Here is a 22,231-nt window from a genome sequence, read left to right on the forward strand (position 1 = left end):
CATCGGTTGATTCGTTCAAATGTTCTACCACTTGACAGTATCATGGACAGCGGGCGTAACTCTACAACGCACTTAGTCGATAGAGGGAGTTGGCAAAGCATGGCGGAATAAAAAGGGGAATTAGCTTCGTGTGCAACATGGGAGCCGAACCCATAAAGCGCTGCTGATTGTTGCAAGAGCTTGTTAACATAAACGGTTTTTGGGGGTCCATAGAGGTTGATACAATGAGATAATGGAACAGATCGTGGTGTTCCGCTTGCTGTTGCTGCTGATGCTGCCGTTCTCCCAATATAGGCCGACTACTACTGCCATCGTTGGGACGTTGGTGGTATCGGGGGAGGCGAGGGGTTCGAATATGGCGAGGACAGGTAGGAGAGGGCTTGCCACATAGCTTTGTTTGGTTTTCCGCTTCGCCCTTTTAGTACTTTCCACCCTCTCTTTCCTTCTCTCCCCATCGTCGCCTGTCAGTCAGTGAGTCCGTCCCCATATGCGAGGGCAAGGCTGAGGAGGGTGAAGGGCAAGTGAACTCATGCCACTAGTAAGAGAGTGAGGGCTTTTTCTCGCCGTGGAATCGAGAGGCGTTGGCGGGAGACGAAAGGTCCTGTACTCCCTACCCGCTGGTGCTATGCTCTGTTTATCCCCAACCCCTTGCAGTTCCCCGTTCACTCCCGTAAGCAAGCAGCAGTGGTAGAGTGGTGCCACGGAGTGAGCGGCAAGTGAAGCCATCGGCCAGCGCCGACAACCACCATCGTCGCCGTTACCGCTGCCGCTACTGCCGCTATCGCATTAACGACGATTCTCAAACCACAAGCAGCAAACAGGAACGAGCTGAAAGCAACGGCAGCGATTTCCGCCATAGAACCAGCAGCTGTAGACAACTGGAGCAGCGACAGCCCCAGCGTCCGTCTGCCAGCAGCCAAACCAGCTGAACGCGGCAGCGAAACCGGCTGAAAGCGACCTAGTGAAGAGACAGCGTGCCAGGTGTGCACGAAGTCTTCTCCAAGTATCAATAGCATTAATACTGTTATTATTACTACTGCTGCCACTAGTACCATTTTGACTACGATGATTATCATTATTCTTATTGTTACTGCTCTATACGATAGTGGGCTATGCCTCGTACTCGCTCGTTAGTATGGTGCGAATAGAGTGCAAGGTGAAAATCCAGTCGCATCTTACTCAATGGCCCGACCCCGTGCTGACGATCCAAATAGTGAAGCTGCAATTTCTATACTGATACGAATGCCGTATCGGATCGGGGACGCCACGATTGTGCGAGTGACAGTGCCGTTCTTACGCTGCTATGCTGGAGACGTCAAGACGCTGCAGAAGCAGGGATGACTCCGTCACTAGTCCCAGCAGTTGGGAGTCCGTCTCGAGTCTGTATTTATCTGTTTCTTCGTGAGTGTGTGGCGTATTGATTAGCAGGATGGTGATGCGCAACTGCCAGTAGTAGACAACGATGGAGTGTCGACAAATGGAAAGCGAAAGCGTTACCGACTCGGAAACAAGGAACGATTACTAAGTACGATACAACACAAATAGAGAAATTAAGCTGTGTCAGTCTAATTCCCGGCGCCGTTTTAGGCGCTATAGCCGCGTTCTTTATGGTGGCCAGGTGGCGGCTAAAAGTGGAGGTAAACGAAAACCAAAAGGTCTAAGCCTGCAAGGAACTCTTCAACCGAAAAGGCAGGTTCGGTCCCCCGGCTACCGACCACCTTCATCAAATACGCGGGTATTAATAGCTGACGATAGAGAGACAGCTTGTGCCAATTACGAAAGCTTCTAGTCGTCGGAATAGGTAGAAACCTACTGCCGGTCAGCTGGTTCGAATGGGTTTTTATGGCCTTTATGAATTTGTATTTCATTTTCGATTACCTTGCTAACCGCATCAACAACAAACGCACAGACATCGCGACGAGGAACGTAGAATAATCTTTCGGTTCGTTCTTCTATCGGAAACAAGCGCAACGCGACGCACTGTATTCTCGCAACGTGGCCTCTTCAGCATAAGGACAGAGTTCTGGATAAAGCGTTTGTAAGTGATGAGCCCGTGCTCTGGCAACAGTGAGATCAGAGAACGAAAATTGGTTGAAAAACGGCAAAGGATAAAGCATAGCGCCAATTGCTACAGAGTAATTGTTGCAGTATCTTTCGACGGTGGTTCATTAATTGTGCTTATTAAATGGTCTGGTGATAATTAGAAATAATCAGTTTTGTCATTCTTGTCACGCACCGCCGGCTCGATAGTGATTTTGTGTGCAGTGCTGATAATGGTGAAGTTGGTGAATCTATGGTAATAAATGTTATCAAGAGTGGTAATTAATAATGATCGGTCAGTGTGCTTACCATTGCGGATCTTGGCTTCATCCTTCGCTACCGCTACAACTATAACAAACGCTATAACACTACATGAAAACGTCCGTCACAAATATCGAAAAAAAAAAAGAAATCACACAAGTAATTGTAATTATTATAGTGCAAGACGATATCGGCAAGCATCATTCTATCCTGGGCTTGTTACCTGCTTCATCAATCTTCAGACCACTTCCCTACTAGGAACTTTCTACAATCCTCAACGATATTCATACAACCAATGAAACTAACTACAGCTCATATTCGCGAACTTATCTGAACGTACTACCGCCGACGACCGATAGTACTTCCGCAGGATATTTTCCTCTTCGTTCACCTGTAAGAACCGCAAGCAGACCAACCTGCCATAGTAAATAATAAGTGGCTAATCTAATATTGAAGATAAAACGTAGCAGCATAAGAAGAATTATATTATCTCACATTTATTCATACGCTGTTCTAATAGATGATGTTTTTGCGCTTCGTCATCAGTGAGTCGTCGTGAGAAGAGACAATAATACAATTGTCATTGCATTATTCGATTCCTTCATCGAAGTAGCGAAACAGATTACGAGCGTAAAAGACCTCAGAGATATAGCACCCCAACAACTACTTCAGCTCTTCGCGTATTACTATTACATGCTACTAACATCAAAGCCAGTAATACGGAGAATTTCTACTAGCATTAATAATCTAGCAAATATCATAGTATTGTTCGCTAGTACGACAAACAGGACAAGATCAACAATAGCAAACTCGTTGCGGTGGGTTCCTGACTTTATGCGGTGCTTTTTACAGTACGCTGACGGTGGCGTATGGACTAATATGCGTGTAACTCTATCGAGACAAAGAATACCATCATGGTATAATTAAGGATAACCATCAGTTATTCACTGTGGTCAGACAACAACGGAATCAACGACAGAAGGAAAAATAAACTACAATATTGAATACGTATGATAGTAAAATAAATACAATTATAATAAGAAAAATACGAAGGTGTAACTGTATGAGCTATGCGACTACCTTTCCATTCTCGGCTTCTCTCTTCGACAAATCGCATCTACAATAACCGAAGCATTTTGCAGCGGCGCGAGGGTAAAAGCGAAGGAAAGGAGGCACAAACGTGACAAAGAAAGTGACCCCTCTCGACTGATATACCCGTTTTACCGTAGCCGCCCGAACAACCCCACTGCGAGTGAAAACAGCTAAAACAGTTAGATATTACCGGTGGGAGAATCATCATTTGTGGGGCGAACGAAACGGCCCGGTATCAGGTAAAATACGTCAGAGTTCCAGTTGGGGACGACGAGGGAGTTACCAAAGCTGCCATCGCAGGCGTATTTCTTGTAAAGGTGCAGCTAGAACTAAAAGACGATACAGCAAGCACAGAGAAACGACTTTTCCCGGCCTGAGAAAGCCCAACATCAAGGCGACCAGTGACGTCTTCATTCTCCAGAATTTTCTGGTAGCGGTGAATGACGCGCGTGGACGACGTTCGATTGATAGGGAAGCACAGTTGAGCCTACCTCCCGCGGGAGCTTCTACTTCGATATAAGGCCAACGACACATCACGATGTGCACCCTAGCCAGGGTGATCGAGCTGACATCACTTCGCTCCCCGGGACGCGGTAACTATTGTAGCATTACGAGTAGTGCTGCAAGACGCCTTCAAGAGTTTGGCGCTCAACAGGATCCCTGGCTGCGATTACCTTCGTTGTCTTTGCAGTACGCGTTATCGTCGTTATCATCCTTCTCATCATCATTATCTTTGTCATCATCAGTAATATCTCCATTTTTGTCGTGGCTACCATCGACAACTACAGCCGCGTCGTTGTTGCTGTGGGTCGGACAACATGTCCCGGCCTCGATCGCCTAGAAGGCACCCATCGGTGGAGCGGAGCGCCGCTGGTGGATTAGAGCAACTCAGCTCGAGTCGCAGCAGCGGCAGCGTTTACCACCCACGGGTTACCCCCACCGCCGCAGGACCAGCGCTGGTGTTGTGCTGTCGAGCAACAGAAGTTCAAGGAGACGACGAAGAAGAAGGGGAGCTGCCACCACGAATACTACTAGGGGCAGCAGCAGTTAAAACTGAAGACTGCCGCCCGCCAAACACCAGCTGAGGTCAGCTGGTCGAATATCTGGACATTTGGAGACAGTGACGACTCAATTTCGGCGAGTCTCGAAAAACTAGCTCGCAAGTCGTCTCAGCCAAAAGCGTGAGGGTAAAAACAAATAACAAATCCGGCCAACTGGTCTGTTGAAATAGGTCGTTATCAGTCGCATGAGACGCATAGAGGCGGAAGCGAGCAAAGGCTTAAATTTTGCAGAAAACAGTGATAGTTAACAATTAGACCCAGTAGGAAACAAGAGCTATAGCGACAAGGCTCAACTAAGACCTTTTTTGACACTGTCGAAGACGTAGAGCTCTTGAAGAAACAGCAGTCCGTTACAATAAAGGTGCTGGGCATAAAGGCAAGAGCAGCACGGGAGAGGTTACAACGACGATATTGCTACTATCAAAGCCAACCTGGCGGAGAAAGAGAAAGGGAGAGAACGAAAAAAGTATAGTTGAAGGAAAAATTAGCGTCAAAAAGGGACGCGCAATAGAAAAAAACGAAAGTCTGCAAGAGGGAAAAAGGACAGCGTGAACGCGAGAAGGATAGTCTTGAAAAAAATCGAATAGGATAACACAGCCACAACACACTACGGATATACAGCTTTATAAAGAATATTTACGACGACGGTGACTACGACGCCGACGAGGACAAATCACGAACCTGAAGCCGCGGCCTGCCACTGACGACCTGCAACTCGTTAGGCTAGGCCGATCAGGGCTCTTCTGCGGGGACCAAAAGCTGCTGGTCCCTGTCGTTTGTTGTCCTGTTGATCGGAATCGTGCAGCCTGATCAACCCTCCAACCGTGGCGTCCCTAATATTCAAACGCCCATGGAACCAGGTAGGTGCACGGGTACTGATGCAAAAACAGACATGCACATACATAGATGTACATGTGAAGCAATAATAATTAGCAAATACTTGCTCGTTGAATGAAAAAGTACAACGTATAATCAATGGTATGACTGTGACGATTTGCGGCTGTCAGTAGCATTCATAATGCTATAACGCAAAGATCCACTTTTAAGCGGGCCATTAGTAGTACTATTATCGTTGTACGTAGTTTTTTTTGACCTACTGAGGTACATTGGCCTCAGTATATAATAGATAGTTGTTTTTTATGCATATAAATTTCATGATACTGCTCACATTCCTTTTGACCCTATTAATTAATATTAATAGGTGGGTCGTAGAGGTGATAAAGGTCATACAAGTTGAAGTAACATATTTTTAATGTTATAACTATAACAAATGATAACATGATATATTGTGCGTCACGGATCTTCACGAATAAAAACTAGAGGATACAGCTTGAACCTTTTATCAGGTGTTCCCGTGCCGTTATTGCTGGCTGCGTACATATACTTAGCCCATTTCTGTCTTTACCAAACGACTGACCGAACGACGAAGACGAACTGGGAAAGCAAACTCTAACCTTGCGTTCCTGTATAATACCTACCTGTCGAATGCTCTGCAACTTCATCCCTCAAATACCGATGATTTAAAACTTTTTCGTTTACTTCTACTGTTCTTCCTTCACTGCCTGACCTCATATAACTGCTGCTGCTTCTTTTTGACTATTAATTACATACTTATTCATAGTCTCTTCCAGCTACATACAGGTAGGTATACGCCATGCACGCAACTATAAATTCCACTGACACCTAGGGACTATTTTGCTATCGATAGAAAGCCTCAACTTGTCCGGCTTGCTCTTCGTACACATGTCTGCCCACACTGGTAACAGTAGGACAAAAGCAATGAAATGGCATTGAATGGTAACGAGTGGGGACAAGGTACGCTGAAGCTTAAAAGCTTGTCGTTCTCTACGCGTAGACACTGACAGGCCAAGCGATCGAACGTTCGCGTGGTAGAGTCGCGAGCATACGTACCTACATTGCTCCGCAAGCAGTACACAGCCACGCGGAGCTGGCTGGACTCTTTTCGACCACTACGTGCTACTAGATGTGGGCAACAGGGAATAACGTTAGCCTAAGTTACTGTTACTACTAATGATGCTTAAGTGTGGTTGAGAATGCCTGAGGCGGAAACAACCCCATCCTAGGCCCCCGCACAGGAGAAGCACAGGCTTTGCAGCCCCGTTCGTTTTAATAGTACTAGCATCGGAAGTGAGAACAGCAAACGCAGAACCAGCAACAATGTGAGCTCGTAATCATATGTCCCCTTTGCATACATACACCGCGCAGATTATCGGATAATTCTCTATGGATGGGTGAGGAACATGTCCGTATCCATTTATCTGTGTCCAGTTGAAAAAACTAATCCACCTGGGAAAATGATATTTCTACTTTAGTAACAATGGTGTTGAGGATCTCTTTAGTCATCTGTAAAGCGCAGATGGAAGCAGAATCATAATAGTGCCAGTAAAGTTGAACCGAGATTGGAGACACCCCCGTTTAACCCCATCTGTACCTCACTTGCTTCCGTCGGCAACACCCCCGCTTTCGCGTAGAATTTAAAAGTCGAACCTTACGTCTGGATTTCCAGACTATATCCCAACCAGCATGTCCAATCGGGTTCTTTCTCAGCACGTGTTCGGCCTACTACTAAATACAACTACTAGTAATTATGTTGCAAGTACCGCTGCTCGACTATTTCGGTTGTAGCTCTTACTTCTTTCTGTAGGTGCTACTACTCTGACTTTGTCAGTGATGTGTCAATCGCCACTCGTATTAACGTGTGAGAGATGCTGCGTTTAGCCGTAGGCGAGAGCGTGGAGAGACAGAGGAACGGAAACGAAAAAAGAATCTGTCTTTTTATGGAAGATTAATTGAAGTGAGTTCCCGAATTCGAAGCTACGTGCAGACCGCACGTTAAGGCTCGCTTGGTGGACTGTGGACGCTCGTGATTAGTTAGCTCATGAACTAACTAATCACGAGGTTAACAAGCCAAGCAGATTGTTATCCGAGCATGGTCGAGTTAGTTGATCGATAAGCGGGTAGGTGGTTAGCCAGTGACAGAGCGAAGAGGCTCAATCGAGGCCTAGGTTCTTTATAGCCCATAGCACGATCACACCGTTGCGTGGTAGGGCCATCGATTGACCACTAAGCCACGGTTAGACAAGTCAGCTGCGCTCTTTGCCAGTGTATATATATTATGGTCTGAAAGGAACTTCGTACGCTGCCGAATATGTACGATCCGCGTAGGATGTCAATTGTCTCAATATTGTCAGCTACCATCTACTAATTGGGTATCGCGATTAACCAGGTTTGCTGTAAAGACTAGCAAAATGTAAGGGGATAAAATGTTATGTACGGACCATATAGACATATATGCATGTCATTAGATAAAGACAGAGTAATTTTATTCAGAATTCTACACCAAAATACGATGCTGCAACGGGCATATATAACCACTCATAACGTCGATTAAATATTACGGATGACGCTGATAAAAGCAAGCTGCGTATTGATAATATTATTCATTCATATATATACATTCATACAACTATCGTAATGGTAGTCCTTAACTGCTGAAAACCACATAGAGGCACTTTATTGGGTCTATTTTTTATTTACTTTGAGCCAAAGTGCTTTACAACCTTTATTCGACAATCTGTCGAATAAGACTAATTGGCCATTCTCAAAGCTCTTGTCTCATGATCGAAGTCTGTGTAGAGAAAGTTGGATACTGAAACCATTGCCTCACCCTTATTGATGGCAAATTGTGCGGTACAGGCTACCCTGCCCTTTCATTTTGTTGCCTACTTGCCTTGCTCTGTTGGCCCCTTCTGTCTTCCAGCTTTTCCGCCAACGAAAATCATAGAATGACGTTGGCCACCTACCGCCTCTCTCCTTTGCTTTGCAACGGCGGCGGCGACGGCGACAGCAGCAGCAGCAGGATTGACGATTCTGTCGGTAACTGCCGGTAGTACCGAAATTAGAGGCCGTAAAGGCAGTGAATAATCTGGATCGGATTATTTCATTGACGACCACGTTGAGCTTGAAACGAAAAGAAGGTCGGTAAACCACGAAGTGTGGTCGCCTGAGTCAAGCAGCCTACACTGATCCTGCTGGAAATTCCTGCAGGCCCCTTTACTTCGTGACTTAAGCAACGTTCTCAAACATGTGCCTTCCAAACGTCCTTCTGTTTAGGAATCCTTGGTTGCTTGGATAGTCTACGTTGGTGGGCAACGATACCTAAGGTGATGGCTAGCTAAATCTTTTAACACTTATCACTATTCCGCCTTACGATTTCGCCATTCTATATATGGAAAATAACGCAGACAAAGGCTGTGACGGCGCGACTCAAGCGAATCCTTGTCCCAGAAACGCGCTGCAGCTTAAAGCTGTTGGGATGTTGAAGCGCCCATCGAGGCCGTTTTCGGAGATTTTGGCTGCGCGTGCCAAATGTAGGCAGGGAACAGCATCACCGAATCATTAGTTTTATTTTCTATTCTCTCCCGTGGGAGGAGCTTGGCCCGGAAGAGCCGATAAGTTTCGCACAAAGACGACAGCCAGCAATGTTCGTGGAAGCGTTGCTCAAAGAAAGCGTTGTCGCCCCTCGGGGCAATACATCCGCGACCCTTTTCCCCGCATAAAATCCCACGGCTAGCGATGATAGTCGGCCGATTGAAATTAGTCAGTCGCTCTAGCAAGCTAGGTGGTCGACCCTTACCAGGTGAGCTGCAGCATCAAGCCAAATTGCTGTTCTATTATTTCTACGAAGTTTTGCGTTATCTCGGTATTGGCAATGCTTGCCTGCTTTAATTCATACGGCAGGTGATTATTCAATATGCGTAGACCTAGATTTCCCTTCTGCGTCTTCACAATGATTATATAGGGTTTTTGGTTTGGCCTGGTTTTCGAAAACTCTTTTTCGGCCTTTTAAAAATAGGTGCCACTGTTTTTTAGACATATACAAGCTCAAAAGAGCGAAAACCGAAAGAATCTTTCATAGTTACTAGCAATTGAGTAGTTACCAAAGTAATATTAATAATAATGCTGCAGTAACATATTTTCTATATATCTTTTTGCATATTTTAGTAGTATGAATATACAGTCATCTACGAAATACTTTCTGCATTTACTTTACTATTTATTTGCATAAAATCCCAAAATGTTTTTAAGTCTGTGGACGGACATCACTGTTACGTGATCTTAAAGGAATAGTTTTTCTAAAGTCCAAGTCTGAAACATCAAATCCTATGTAAATAGCTCTGTATTTGTGCATCTACCATTTTTGTTTTTACCTAAACCGGTGCGTAATCTCATCAATACATCGTACGCGGATTAGAAGCGTGAAATACTGCTTAAATCAACTCTCTATCATTTCGGTCGGCTTTTCACGGAGCAGGAGCAAACAAAGGGAACAACCGAAACAAGTTACTTCACTTCGCGGTGGCACGCACCGCGTACCCTAAGGCTGTCTCTCTTCCGATCCTCTTCTCTGCATAGTGTAATGCCTCAATTTCCTAAGGCTGTTAGGGTGCTTTCTTCCGACCCACAATTACCTATTACGGAAATACGACGATAGAAAATGTCAGGCTATAGTACTATAGGCACTAATCTACTAGGCAAATGGTCGTTGACGAGCAGACGGTCCTTCAACAAAAGTTTGTTATCAATTCTCACCGCTACGGCGGAAACTATTTAAATGCCCCCTTTTACTACTGCTGCTGAAGTAGCAGTTCCTTTTTGCTCCTGGCACTGGTAATCTTGCTGGAAATGCTGCTTGGCCGACCATTTAGAGGCGCTATCCTCCAGAGTCCTTTCTCTCTTCTGCGACCCGAAATGGCCTAGTAGCTGGGTGGCCTTCTGGCCCCTGCATCCGTCGTTTCGTAGACTTCCTGCACGCGGCCGAATATAGGCAAAGGCGGAGGTCGCCTCTTCGTCTAAAGCGATTCTGCCAGCCCAAAGTGACTCCCAACTGCCACTCACCCATACAGTAAACTGTTCAATTGTCTTGATCCCTAGAGCTAATATGGCATCTGCTGCGACTACAAGCTTGCCAGCAGACCTTTCTGGTCTGCTGGCTTTTATTCGAGCCATGAGCCACGGAAGACAAAGCAGTCTCTTAGTTGGTTGGCGAGTCAATGCCGCTAGGCAGCATCCGCCAGTGGCCAAAGCAGTCGTCAAGAAAAGCACCATAGCATATTGCGCTTTTTTCCTTTTAGAAGTTAGCTTCCTCAATCGTCCTTCTCCCTACGGGGACAGACTCTCAGCGCAGCAAAAGCCCATTTGTACAGTATGGGTCTGTCTTTGCTTTCTTGCTGCATCCCTAAAATTGTTAGGTTATAGATGTCGACCTCGGGTTTGGACTTGGCTACCCTGCAAAGCCGAGCTGGTCTCTGTCGCTAGATCGTCTCATGTTTACCTAACGTCCGTTAGAATAGACCAGGATACTGCTGCTGTTGCTGTCAGATCGAGGATACAGCCCTCAGATCCCTCTTCCACTTCTGCGGGATCTGTGCACGCGAACCACGCTAGCTACTAGTATCATGGTCGCCTGCAGCGTAATACTGTGCATTGTCACTCAAGTGTACCATCGTGATCTAGTCCGAGCGTATACTGGAATCGTATAGGCCAAAACGCAAAGGAACCTGAGTCCAAAAACATGCTGGAATTGCGCTACATTTTTGGTTTTTATTCCGGGACGATGTTTGTGCTCCGGCGAGCTTTACGCCAGACCTTATCCCTTGTATGCCTACGATAAGGCTATCGCTACGTTGGCTGCTTCTGCACCAGTCTGCAACCCCCACTTATTAGCCCGTTAACTGATGAGCGATGGGAGCTGTGATTGTACAGACACCGAACGGGTGGAAGAAAACCCGTTGTATGGGACAGGAAAGATAAGCGAAGGCCTTTTCTAATGTATCTGCATAGATATAGAGAATAAATTTGCTTGGAAAGGGAAGCCAGAAACCTTTAATCATATGCTGTTGTTTTTCACTTCCTTATACCCTTATATTATCATCAGGTTTAGCAAACACATATGTTGTGTAGGTACTTTAAGTGTGAAAGCGTTTGAACATGTAAAGTTTTACCTTATACCTCTGCGCATCTCTTTGGATAACGCTAGGTCGGTAAGTTGTCGTTGTTATGATATAACATAAACAATAATATGCGCATTGATCGATTTGCTGAAATTCGTTGTCTGCGTGGATCTTAGCCTCAGGCCACAATCTTATGTTAGCTTTCAATTTTGACGAGCAAGTAAAGGCTAAATCTCGTCCGTCATAAAACACGCATAGTCCGTTGCTCACCCACCTTGTGTAACAGTCTTCTGAAGCCAATTCATGTACGTCAAAGTATCTATCTCTTTTTCCTTTTTTGTATTTCAAAAGTACCATATCCGCAATTTCAGGATTGAGGCTGTTGGTCGGCTTCCTTGCCATCAATACCCCCAGATCTTGGCCAAAGCTTCTTTTTCGTTCTATAGCGCTATCGGCTGTTTCTTGCCCGGCGGTGTCGATATTGGGGCTCGACAGCGACAAGTTGGGGGCGACATCGGCATTCGCCAGGAATGTGACCACAGCAACGCAGACAAGCTAATCTTGACTCGATGGAGAAACGGTTAGAGCGACCGATGGCTAGATGATCGGGCAAACGGTCAAAGTGCCAAGCACGCGCTTGGCCTGCTCGCCGTGGCATGCGGCCCCCCACAGCTGCCCCAGCAGCAGCCACCGTATCCTTCGGTCGTGCCCCGTTCTCATACTGCGCTTGTAACTCATGTGATTGGCAGCACCAGCTGCTTACCAAGCAGAATCCAGTCGTCCATTGGAAGCCTTGCCCGTTTAGTTTGATTACGTCCAACGAAAAACACAAGAAAAGCTGGTAAAAAAAAGCTAGAAGTTTAGTTAGACAGGTGATACAAAGGATGACCAAACTGGTGTCAATCCTTGTTTCTGGCAATAGGGCGTACTACCTTGATTCTAAAGAATTCATTTATCGAACATCGTGGACTGTAAGGCTATGCTGGTGGCTCGGTGCAGCACTAAGACCCCAATAAATCTCCCAGCCCCTCTTCACCATCTCTCCTCGGTCTCGGTTATCTCGCAGAAGCCACGTTAACATTAATTAACATAGAAGCAGAACGGCTACGGAAAGAGCGGATCCCACGTCAGTGGATGGACGATTTGAAGTTAATCGTCCCCGCGAGCTCTCACAGCTCTAGTGCGCGCGTGTAGACTTTTGCGAAGTCCGTCTACTTGTTTCCCTGTGTGCTCTATCGGCTCTGCTCGGATGCGAGCGATTAATGCCAAAACTGATCGAATCGGGTCGCGTCGTACTGTCCATCTCCTACGCTGTGATGCGCGTCTCGACCGTAAATACTTACGTTGAGCATGTGTACGTTCGAATGTAAGCCCGTACGTCTGCGAGCGTTCATCGATGGAGCACAGAAAGCAGACCGTATGATGACCCAGTCGTACGAAGCCTAACGGATATCAACGGCTGCTGGAGTAAACGGCGACGGTAAACGGGAACAAGCAAGTTGGACGGGGGCAATTCCAGACTCTGCTAATGGTGTCTACGTCGTTCTAACATCGAACATCTGTCTAAAGGAACTCAAGACTTCGAGAGACAGTTAAAGATAACGTATATAGGGATTGTCAGCCACCATTTCTCTTACCGCGACTGCTATTACAACTGCTAATTAATCACGTCTGATAAAGGAAGTTGCTGTCGAGATCGATAAGGAAACATGTAAAGCCGATTCGTCGAAGTTCTTACCTCATTAGTCCACGTCTGTGTTGTGAGAGGGCGCACGAAGAAGTAAGCGGCGTCGCAGTTGACGCTTGCGTATGTAGAACGTACCTACATTTACGTGATGGCATCATTATATTTATAGTGTGGAACAGGGAACGAGAAATCCTTTTTCGTGTCATTCTCATTTCTACAGCTTTATGTCTATTTCATCAACATCGTTGCAGAAGTAGCAATGTTTTACAATACAGTCGATTGGAATACGACGTCACTTGAGCGAACATTTTATATTCTTTATATAACTCTGTGCTGTTGTAGTATCAAATAGAGCTGACTGGAAGTACGTATCAACTCTCGTTAGGTAAGCGTATATCTATAAAGAAAAAAGGTCGGTCGCGTCTAGAATACGACGTCATTGGGCAAGGCTGGCTAATTAAGAATAATAGTAAGGACTTTTCAATGTCGCTCTGGTGTGTTTCTCAAAGTTACATTCAGTGGATGGCAGTGCTTTCTTTGCTGGGTGCTTACTTAAAAGTCGGCAGACAAATTATTGACACGTATTAAATTTTTTGATTAGGAAAATGATTGCGGTTCGTATAGCTTACTTTAGACGGCGTAGACTTTTGTAAAGAAATAAATAAAAATTACCTTTTTATTTCCCTATAGCTCCATCGCTCGGACAGCAGGCGAATGTCTCGGCGAACGAAAGGGCATCCATGGAGGCAATGATCTCAAAAACTAACCTTCAGACCCTTGTTTCTTATTTCAAAAAACCTATCTTTCGAGCCACTCTGCGTACGTGTAAATGGTTGTAATCCAACAGATAAAATACACGTATAATTTGAGGCAGAATTTTTTTCAGGTTAGTCGAACCTTGTTAGATGCGGCTAACAATCTACATTAAGTTCACAGCAAAATCTAAGTTATCTCAGTTGCTCTTTTCCCCGTAGAAAAGGGCTATGTTGAATATGCAGTTCCTTGGTGCTATCATTTAACAATACAGAAAACACCTATTGATGATTTTACAAGAACTAAGGAGAAATCTGTCAACTTCAGGTGAGAGGACAAACTGTACGGGTAGAATGCAAGTTACTGCAAACACTTATCAATTTATCTAGTTTAAGCTGTTATCGTATTTTGAATGAAGGGAATCTCATCAGCCCAACTCTAATCGTATCGTATTGAATCGACAACTGTATAACAATTACAATGCGTAGATGTGCCCTTTATATGTAAACATACCGTAATCATGACATGTTTGGACAAAGGTCAAGCGCTGAGTTAAGTATTTACCTTCGGATAGCGCTGCGAAAGCGGGTTAGCTTTGCCTTTTGCATTCACCCACAGGGTCGCAACCAGCCAGCAACTTTTGTTGGAGCCAAGGACTCAGTTGTTCCTCTAGCTAGGTCTTTCTTCCTTGTCCCACTCTTTACTGTCCTATTTTGTCTATCTTTTTACTACTCTAGCTATGCCCCTTACCATCTTCCTCTTGAGGCCATGCATAGAACAGAAGGGCCTCTAACTGTATAGTAGGGGACTGACTCGCCAATAGATCCATTGATGCGCCTTAGTGTCCTGCAGCTGCGGCGTCCTTTTGGTCGTACCCATGGTTTAAGTAAGCAGCGGACTAAGCGACCGATGACCGTTTAACAGCCGCGAGCTAGCAACCAAAACAGGAATGGCGGGAATCAAAATCAAACTCTCAAAGAAATTTCTTCGATCGCTCTCTCGGCTGAAGAGATCAAATCATTGAAACGGCATCGGTGGAAGGCCATGGAAAGCGGCGACGAACTGCTTAAGAAAAAAAACGGTCCGGCTTAGGCCTCGCTAGATGTCCGAAAAGTACCGTGTACATTAGCAGTAACCGTTAATACACGCGCTGCTCATTTTTGTTTCGATGATTTTCGCCGTATATATATATATATATATATATATATACTCACGAAAATCAGCGATAAGAGGAGAGTGGTTTATAGGATGCGCATCTTATCTTATCGTAGACCCACCTTTTATCTAGATCCTTGTAGATGTAATTTTGTACCATTTGTACAACACGCTTCGCATAAAAGAATCTTACAGATTATGTTCCGGTAGAAAATGAATAGATAATTTTTTATTTGAATGGGTCGACTACGCTAGATACGCTGCAGGATAACCAAGAATGCTGATGGGGATGGAAACAATACGATAGATCAGTGCTGATATCGGTCAGTCGATTACGGACAATGTCAACTCAGTTCTTCTTTTATCATGATGCTCAGTGAATTGCTATTGAATATAACAAGGAGTTTGCTCCAGGGCAAGACAAGGCAAAACAGTATACCCAAAATAAGGAAAGCTGGAGAGTCAAATTTTTAGGCACAATGTCAGTTTTAGGTCTTTAAGTTTTCTTCGTTATCCCTTGAATCGTACTACCTATTTACAGGAGAAAGCGACAATCACAAATGTTTGGCCTTTTGCAGTCGATTTTTTAGTTTGCCCTTCTAAGAGTTTGTTCTGCTTCACTCTGATCGTGTGGGGTCAGTCGCATAATTCAATGAATGAAAGCAGATTTAGGAAAGGCCACCAATGCATACATCCTTTGCTCAATATCTGTCCCCTGAAGTCTGTATGAAACTTATGCTAAGCAGAATGCTTTGCCTATTAATGAACTTATCGCACCTTGAAAAATGCTGTTGGCAGATGACATTGATAAGTTCACACATGTCGTTGAGAATTGTTCCAACAAATCAGTTGGCCTTCTGTTCGAATAGGTACACATCACCGACAAAGACCTGCTTAATCTCATAACAGTGAATATTGAACTATAATTCAGTTGCGCTGTCCCAAGTTAAAGTTACGATATTGGGGTGAATTCGTAGAATTGCAGTGTGTCAAAGGCTCAAGGCCATAGGAAAAGGCCACGACGGATTGCACATGTAAAGCCTTAGAGCTATCTTCGCGTCATCAGTCATCAGAGCATTGTTTATCTACAAAATGGCTATAACTGGAACCGATATTGAAAGTAAGGCATTATGATACAATATCGGTGTGATCGTATAGCACAAACATGAAAAAGTTATAGGGTAAATCATTAAGGGATCGAGAACAAACAGTATTTGAGGCAAAAAACACGAAAAAAATAAAAGCCGATATTAGAAAGGGTCTGGCAGTATGCCAACGAACCGACGTTATAATAAGAGGCAATAAAACCGGCACATTAAGCGTCGCTAACTTTTGATAAGTTTCAGCAGGGCCCGTTATTGTAATTCTATGTATAAGCAGTGAAAGGCCTAGCGATGTTTACTTCAAACTGCCCTTGTTGCCCGTAGACACACTTGACTGTTTCTTGTAGCAGGAAATTATCGCTACATAATCTTGCAGAATAATGCTTATAATAGTTTTACCAAATTAAACCGTTTGAGAACTAATGCTTCAGTCTTAATAAATCGATGCTCCGCCATTGTAAAGTTTAATTTGAATGTTTTTTGGATTATTACACAAATGTTTTTTTTTGTTGATAATATAGCAGACAGACACTAAAGGCTAGCACAACATGCTTCACAATGGTGTTAGTTAACGTGCTTTCAATTTGCATAAATTTATACCGCTATTCGATTGTTTAGATGAATGAATTGGTTATAACATAAAGATGCCCGCAGATATCTCATATACGCTGGTCAAGCCCATTGCTGTCTTCCAATCTAACATACTCCGGTCGATAAAATGTACTGCCATTAGTATTTCACTAATATGGCTATTGTGGTACAATAGAAACCGCTGGAAAAATAGTGGATAGCCGCCAGGTTTATGGTTAAGCTCTGGCGGTGTCCATGAGCAATAAACATTGTTCCTGTGTCCGTGCGCCCACAAAAGTATGCTATCTGGCCCTTACACTGACACCCATATTGATCCTATCTTTGTTGCGAAATTTCTCGCCCCTGTTTAATACTGAAGCAGGCGAGCTAGCAAATTAACTGAATGTATTATAGATAGCGAGCATTGGTGTTACCCCCCCCCCATCCGGTCCCTACACTAATGTTGACTTGCGTTTGTGGCCCGTGTCACTGTCTTCATCCTCGGTCCCACTCAACTCACGGTGATGTCGTTAGTGGTGATGCCGTCGACTGCAGCCTATCGCTTTGGTTTTATCCACTCAGCCAATCAGCTGGCCCGGAAATATAGGTTAGCATAGAATAGCGTATACTGATACTTCACTCCATCCCTTGGTGGTGTACCCTGCCGCCTAGCACCTTTTGGCCTAAGGCCGAGGGTAGAACTGAGTGGTTAGCTGATTACTCGGTTAGACAGCTGCTCGGGACAACGCTCTCCGCGTTCAGATGATGAATGACGTTTTCACCTGGAATTCATTCCTATCGCTGCAGTCACTGCTAATACTGCCATCCGCTTGAAAACATAGCATACTGATCAGCGGCTCCTAGTTCTTGCGGGACCAGGCGGTTTACCGGTAGCCAGTGCTTACTCAAGCAATACTACCATTTTACGAATCTCTAAACGTATAAAATATGCTCTTATCAGACCACCGCGATCATTCAGACAATCTGGCAAGTGTGAAACACCATATGTGAAAAATAGGAAGATGTAAAAAGGCAAAATGCTGCTCCGAAGAGCTAGTTGTAGACTGCGCTCGTTCGTGCGTGCGTGGGAGTGAGGTTCGTTCGTTGTTGGAGGAGGAGCAATAGCCATAAGGCAGTAGAACATTAGGATGGGCTTTTCGTTAAATGGTTCTGTAGGAGTTTGACCGATGACGAGGCAGAGTAGAAGCAAGCTATCGGTACAAACAGAGTGGAACCAACAATGAGGTAGATTCGTTCTCGCCCTCGTGCGTATCCCACATGGTATAAGACACAAACTGGGTCAATAGCAAGAACGACTTCAACCTCAAGCTCAAAACCTGCAGCGCAACTTTTGCTGTGACGCCTGTCGAGTTGTAGGATGACATTTCCGCTACAGGTCTTTTGCTTTTCTTTTTTCTGAAAGCGTATATTCGCTTATGTTATAAGCAAACAAATGCCGAACCATCTTTTTCCCCGGATCGCCTTGAAGCCAGTTGCTAGTAACCTTAATCTAATCTAATAAACCTTTCTGCTGAGTTGGATTCTGTTCTCTTGCCTTTTTCAATGCTTTTAATAGGCCTTCTTTTGATCAACTCCCCTTTCGAATGTGTTTAGCGCGTTGTTACGGATAGAGGGTTCGTTGCTAGCAATTGGCTTCGGATTAAACTTTAGTTTAAACTATCCTGTTAGCCGTAGCTCAAAGCGTCTATTGAAACGACCTCCTTGTGATGTCTTCTGCTCATTAACGACTGCATAGGACTGAATAAGAAGACGCTAAAGTCAGGAGAAGTGGAAAATTGTCGCGCGGCCACTGCTTTTCCGTCTAGCGAACACCTGTCAAGATCCAACCCGCCTTCCAATCAAGCTGCGTCCGTTCGTTATGGTTTGCTATTTATTGCTCAGAAGAAAGCAGCAGTCACCATGAACGTCTTCTAACGGAACTTGGAAACCCATAGGATGGTCACGTTTTGAAGGCACGATAGCTGTTTGTGGAAGGAGAAGAAAAGGGACGCTGACTGGCCGGTTTGAGTGGTGCCCGTGCATTTAGGTTGTTCGTCGTTGTGAAAACATGCGGTATAAGTGTTCTCCCGCAGGCCTGGGAAATGGTAAACGGACAAGGGGCGATGGGACAAATTCCTGGATGAATCGATGGGATCGGTATCATCAGGCGTTGCTTAGATGCTGCAACTCTGAGAGGTAGAATTTGAAAAACGACGCATACGGACTTGCGGATGAAGGTTCGATGTTAGTGTGCGTAAACGGATTATAATTGTAGCATTTTGTCTTTTTACCAACTTGCTGTCGGCGTACGCACACACACGAGCGGAGCTGCGTTCGTTTCAGCCGGCGTGAAGGGGTGGGTGATTGTGGATGGCATGCTCATCTGAAATGTCTTAAAGGATGCCATCTCTCAGGGACCTGAAGCTGGCGTCGAGTTCTGCCGCCATCGGAAACGAAATGACGGACCGAATAGAACTCCGAAGCGAGGATAAACGTAGTGCCTGCTTCGCGACTTGTGATGCTGCTAAGGTCAGCTCAAAAGAGACTGCTACCGTTGTCAAAAGTGGAATCTTTTTGTCCTATAAAAAGCTCATTGCTCTATTTTGCCTGTCATGCATTTGCGACCGTAGCTCGTGCACGTCATAATGTTGTTGTGGTCCTCGGCGTTTGTCCTGTATGGCATTGTGGAGAGTGAGCTCAAGTTCGCTGAAGTTGGTTTCGTGAATGGTCTTTTTTAAAGTATCAGAAAATATAATGTTATGCATCCCCAGTATACTACGCGATGATTCAAACAGAGTCGCTTGTCAATCCAGCGGCCTCAGATTAAATATTGTCTTATATATGCTAATAAAGGCTGAAAAAGGAAACTATGTGTTGCAATATTAAAAAGTAGATTTGTAGTTGTCGCCGCTCGATCTGCGTGGTAACGGGTAGCACCATGCGTAAGCAACATCCAGACATGCACACTTAGGAGCTCACGCACTCATCTCTGTATGTTTTTCTAACGTATGGTACGCACGTATCGGACGTAACTCAGCAATATCCCACCACTCTCTGACGTAGAACGAGTTCGGATCTATTTGACCTGAACCAGAGTTTAGAACTTGCTGCTGAGCTAGGCCTGTTGACACTGACTTTGTTATTTCAGGACAGTTTTTTGATTACGGTTACCTTGTCATCTCCGAAAACCCACTGTATTGTTCAAGTTATGCTATTCAGCCCATTACTTTTGGATCAACAATTAAACCACATTACTTTACCATCTCGCTTCGATCGTCTATTCTCTGCGTTCAGTTTTTCTGGGGCTGCATCAATAGTCAAGCACACGAAATTCAAAGCGAAGTGAATGAGAGTCTGGCAGTCCCAGATAAATCTTCGGAGTGAAGTCTACTCTGCATAATGGATAGATTGGTTCTAGCTTTTTAAGAAAACATATTATCATGTTCTGGAACGGCTGTTCCATATCTCTTTGTCTATTATTTCGTACCCTTAGTAGTTATATTCGTCCATCATTATTGACCCGCTGCCCCCTTGGGATTATTCTACTATCTCAAGATATAACCTCGTTTTTTAAAACTTCACGTAAATATTACATTACATCAATCAAGTAGACAAATTCACATTGTTTTTATGAGTTCATTGTTTCCACATGAGGCCAACGGGACATAATACTATATTAGATTTCAAGAAAGCTGAACACGAAGCGAAGAACAAAAAAACTACATAATTTTTATATTTAGATATTTGACTAAATTTCTCAGACCAGGCGTAGTCATCATAAGTTAGGTTCCAAACCTATAAACAAATTACAAAAGTCGCTTTTAAACTCGTACGCATGTATATGTATATATATATATCTTGCTACTCGTTGAACATAGGATAAAATACACACATCTAATAAAAGTAATAAACTGATATGATTGATTGTAGTTTCACAGTGGTAAAGATTCATTTTCATATCAGTAGATTAGCAAATGCATATCCTACGTATTTGTATGCCTTGAAAGGTTTTGCCCTTCCTTCAGTTTTTTGTCTGTGGTCAGCCCCTAGTTGCGCTCTAAGATGTAAAGAGTAGACAGTGGCAACAAGAGCAATGCATGTTCATTTGCTGCAGGTTGGAATATTGCCAATTTGCCCTTGCAGCAGCCAGAATTGAAAGATGGGTACGTCTTATTATCGAAGGCGGAGAGTAGTTCTTATTACTAGGCGAAAGACAGTGTTTCTCCTTTTATCTCCCGAACGAGCGAGATAAAGAAGAAGGCACGAATGAATATGGACATACTCAAAGCTCCTAGGCGAAAAGGGGGTGAGAATGGAAGGGGCGCACTTGCTGCAGGCAAAAAGAATTGTGGGACGTACCAGAAACAACCAGTACTAGGCCTTCTTTACCTACCTCATTGACTATAAGATTGAGCCGGCGCAGACGGCTCTCTCATGTGTTTCTAGCGTGTTGTAGAAGCCCCCATTACCCAGCTCCCGCTACTCACTGTTCTTTCCTCTGCACGCGAGATACGATAAAAAATTTTCATTCCACACATTTTGTATCAGACTCGATTTTGTTGTTGTCATCGCCATCGGAAAGAGTAACACACCAGGAAAAATAGTGAATAAAAAACAGAAAGCGATAACCCCCGCCGTTAAAAAAAATCCGTTCACGTTTGCCTTGCCGCCACGACGGTAAATCTAGTTATGATGTCGTTGTGGTCGAGAGTACTTTTCTCCCGTTGTTACGCACCGTTTCTGTTTGTTGTCTAATAGAGGCGTACATACGAAGACAGTGTTGTTGGTCGATGCGTTGCTAGACACATGGGAGCCAACTGCCGAGCTTCTTAACTTGCACCTTGGTTTTCTAATAAGGAGTGACGGAGAAGGCATAGAAGAGTTGAGCGCCTGCGCCAGATGACGCCAGTGACCACGGCGGCACGACGTGATCATGAATTCGCGGGCCAGCTCTCGGCGGTGTCCGGGAGTCTTTGCGAAGAAACCCTTCGGGAAAGATCTGTACCCACGAGGGACAATTTCGTAAGCGAAGAGAATGTTACGTGGTTTTTGGCAGTCACGCACAGTGATTGGCTAGTCAGTATTGCTACAGCGTTATGTTCTAATGCTGTCATCGCCGCGGAGACCTACTCTGTGCAGTGTGAGGCCTCTGCGGCGATTCTGTTCCTGCACAGAGTGGTGGCACCAGTACGTTTGTATCGTTCTATAACCTATGCCCCAGGGCGTCTCGCAACCAGAGGGCGAGCTGCTGTTATCAATGGTACCAGCGGCGCCGCAGAAAATCGCTAGCGTAGCAGATCAATTGATTCGCTATATTAGAAGTACACGCGCTTCGGCCCCGTTTTACTTTCGCACGTAAAACTGGCCGTGAAGACGAACGAGAGATCGCCATAGGCCTAGAGATACAGTGGCGTAAAGCAAACTATGAAGTACACGTAACCAATCTACGGACATGGTGAAAACGATTTGGGGCGATAAGCTGTTGCACAGAAAGGCGGCCAGAGCCAGTCTTTTTCGCTTTGAATCTCCCGTTCG

The 22,231-nt window shown here is 44.7% G+C and overlaps 1 protein-coding gene across 8 annotated transcripts in view; it reads left to right on the forward strand.

Moving 5' to 3' along the window:
• Positions 1-556: 556 nt before the first annotated feature.
• The window catches only part of Ca-alpha1D (Ca[2+]-channel protein alpha[[1]] subunit D), a 229,739-nt gene continuing 208,064 nt past the window's right edge, over positions 557-22,231 (forward strand). For 2 of the 8 annotated variants that reach the window (XM_022793691.2, XM_086980822.1), the window contains exon 1: positions 563-5,314. In XM_022793691.2, coding sequence (XP_022649426.1) covers positions 5,305-5,314 — 10 coding nt within the window. In that variant the 5' untranslated portion in view covers positions 563-5,304. Of the gene's footprint in view, positions 5,315-22,231 lie in introns of all 8 variants that reach the window. The other 6 variants (XM_086980820.1, XM_022793689.2, XM_022793690.2 and 3 more) reach the window with 6 other exon arrangements.

The sequence above is a fragment of the Varroa destructor genome, unplaced genomic scaffold, assembly GCF_002443255.2.
Source record: "Varroa destructor unplaced genomic scaffold, Vdes_3.0 BEIS01000002.1, whole genome shotgun sequence".
Classification (NCBI taxonomy): Eukaryota; Metazoa; Arthropoda; class Arachnida; order Mesostigmata; family Varroidae; genus Varroa; species Varroa destructor.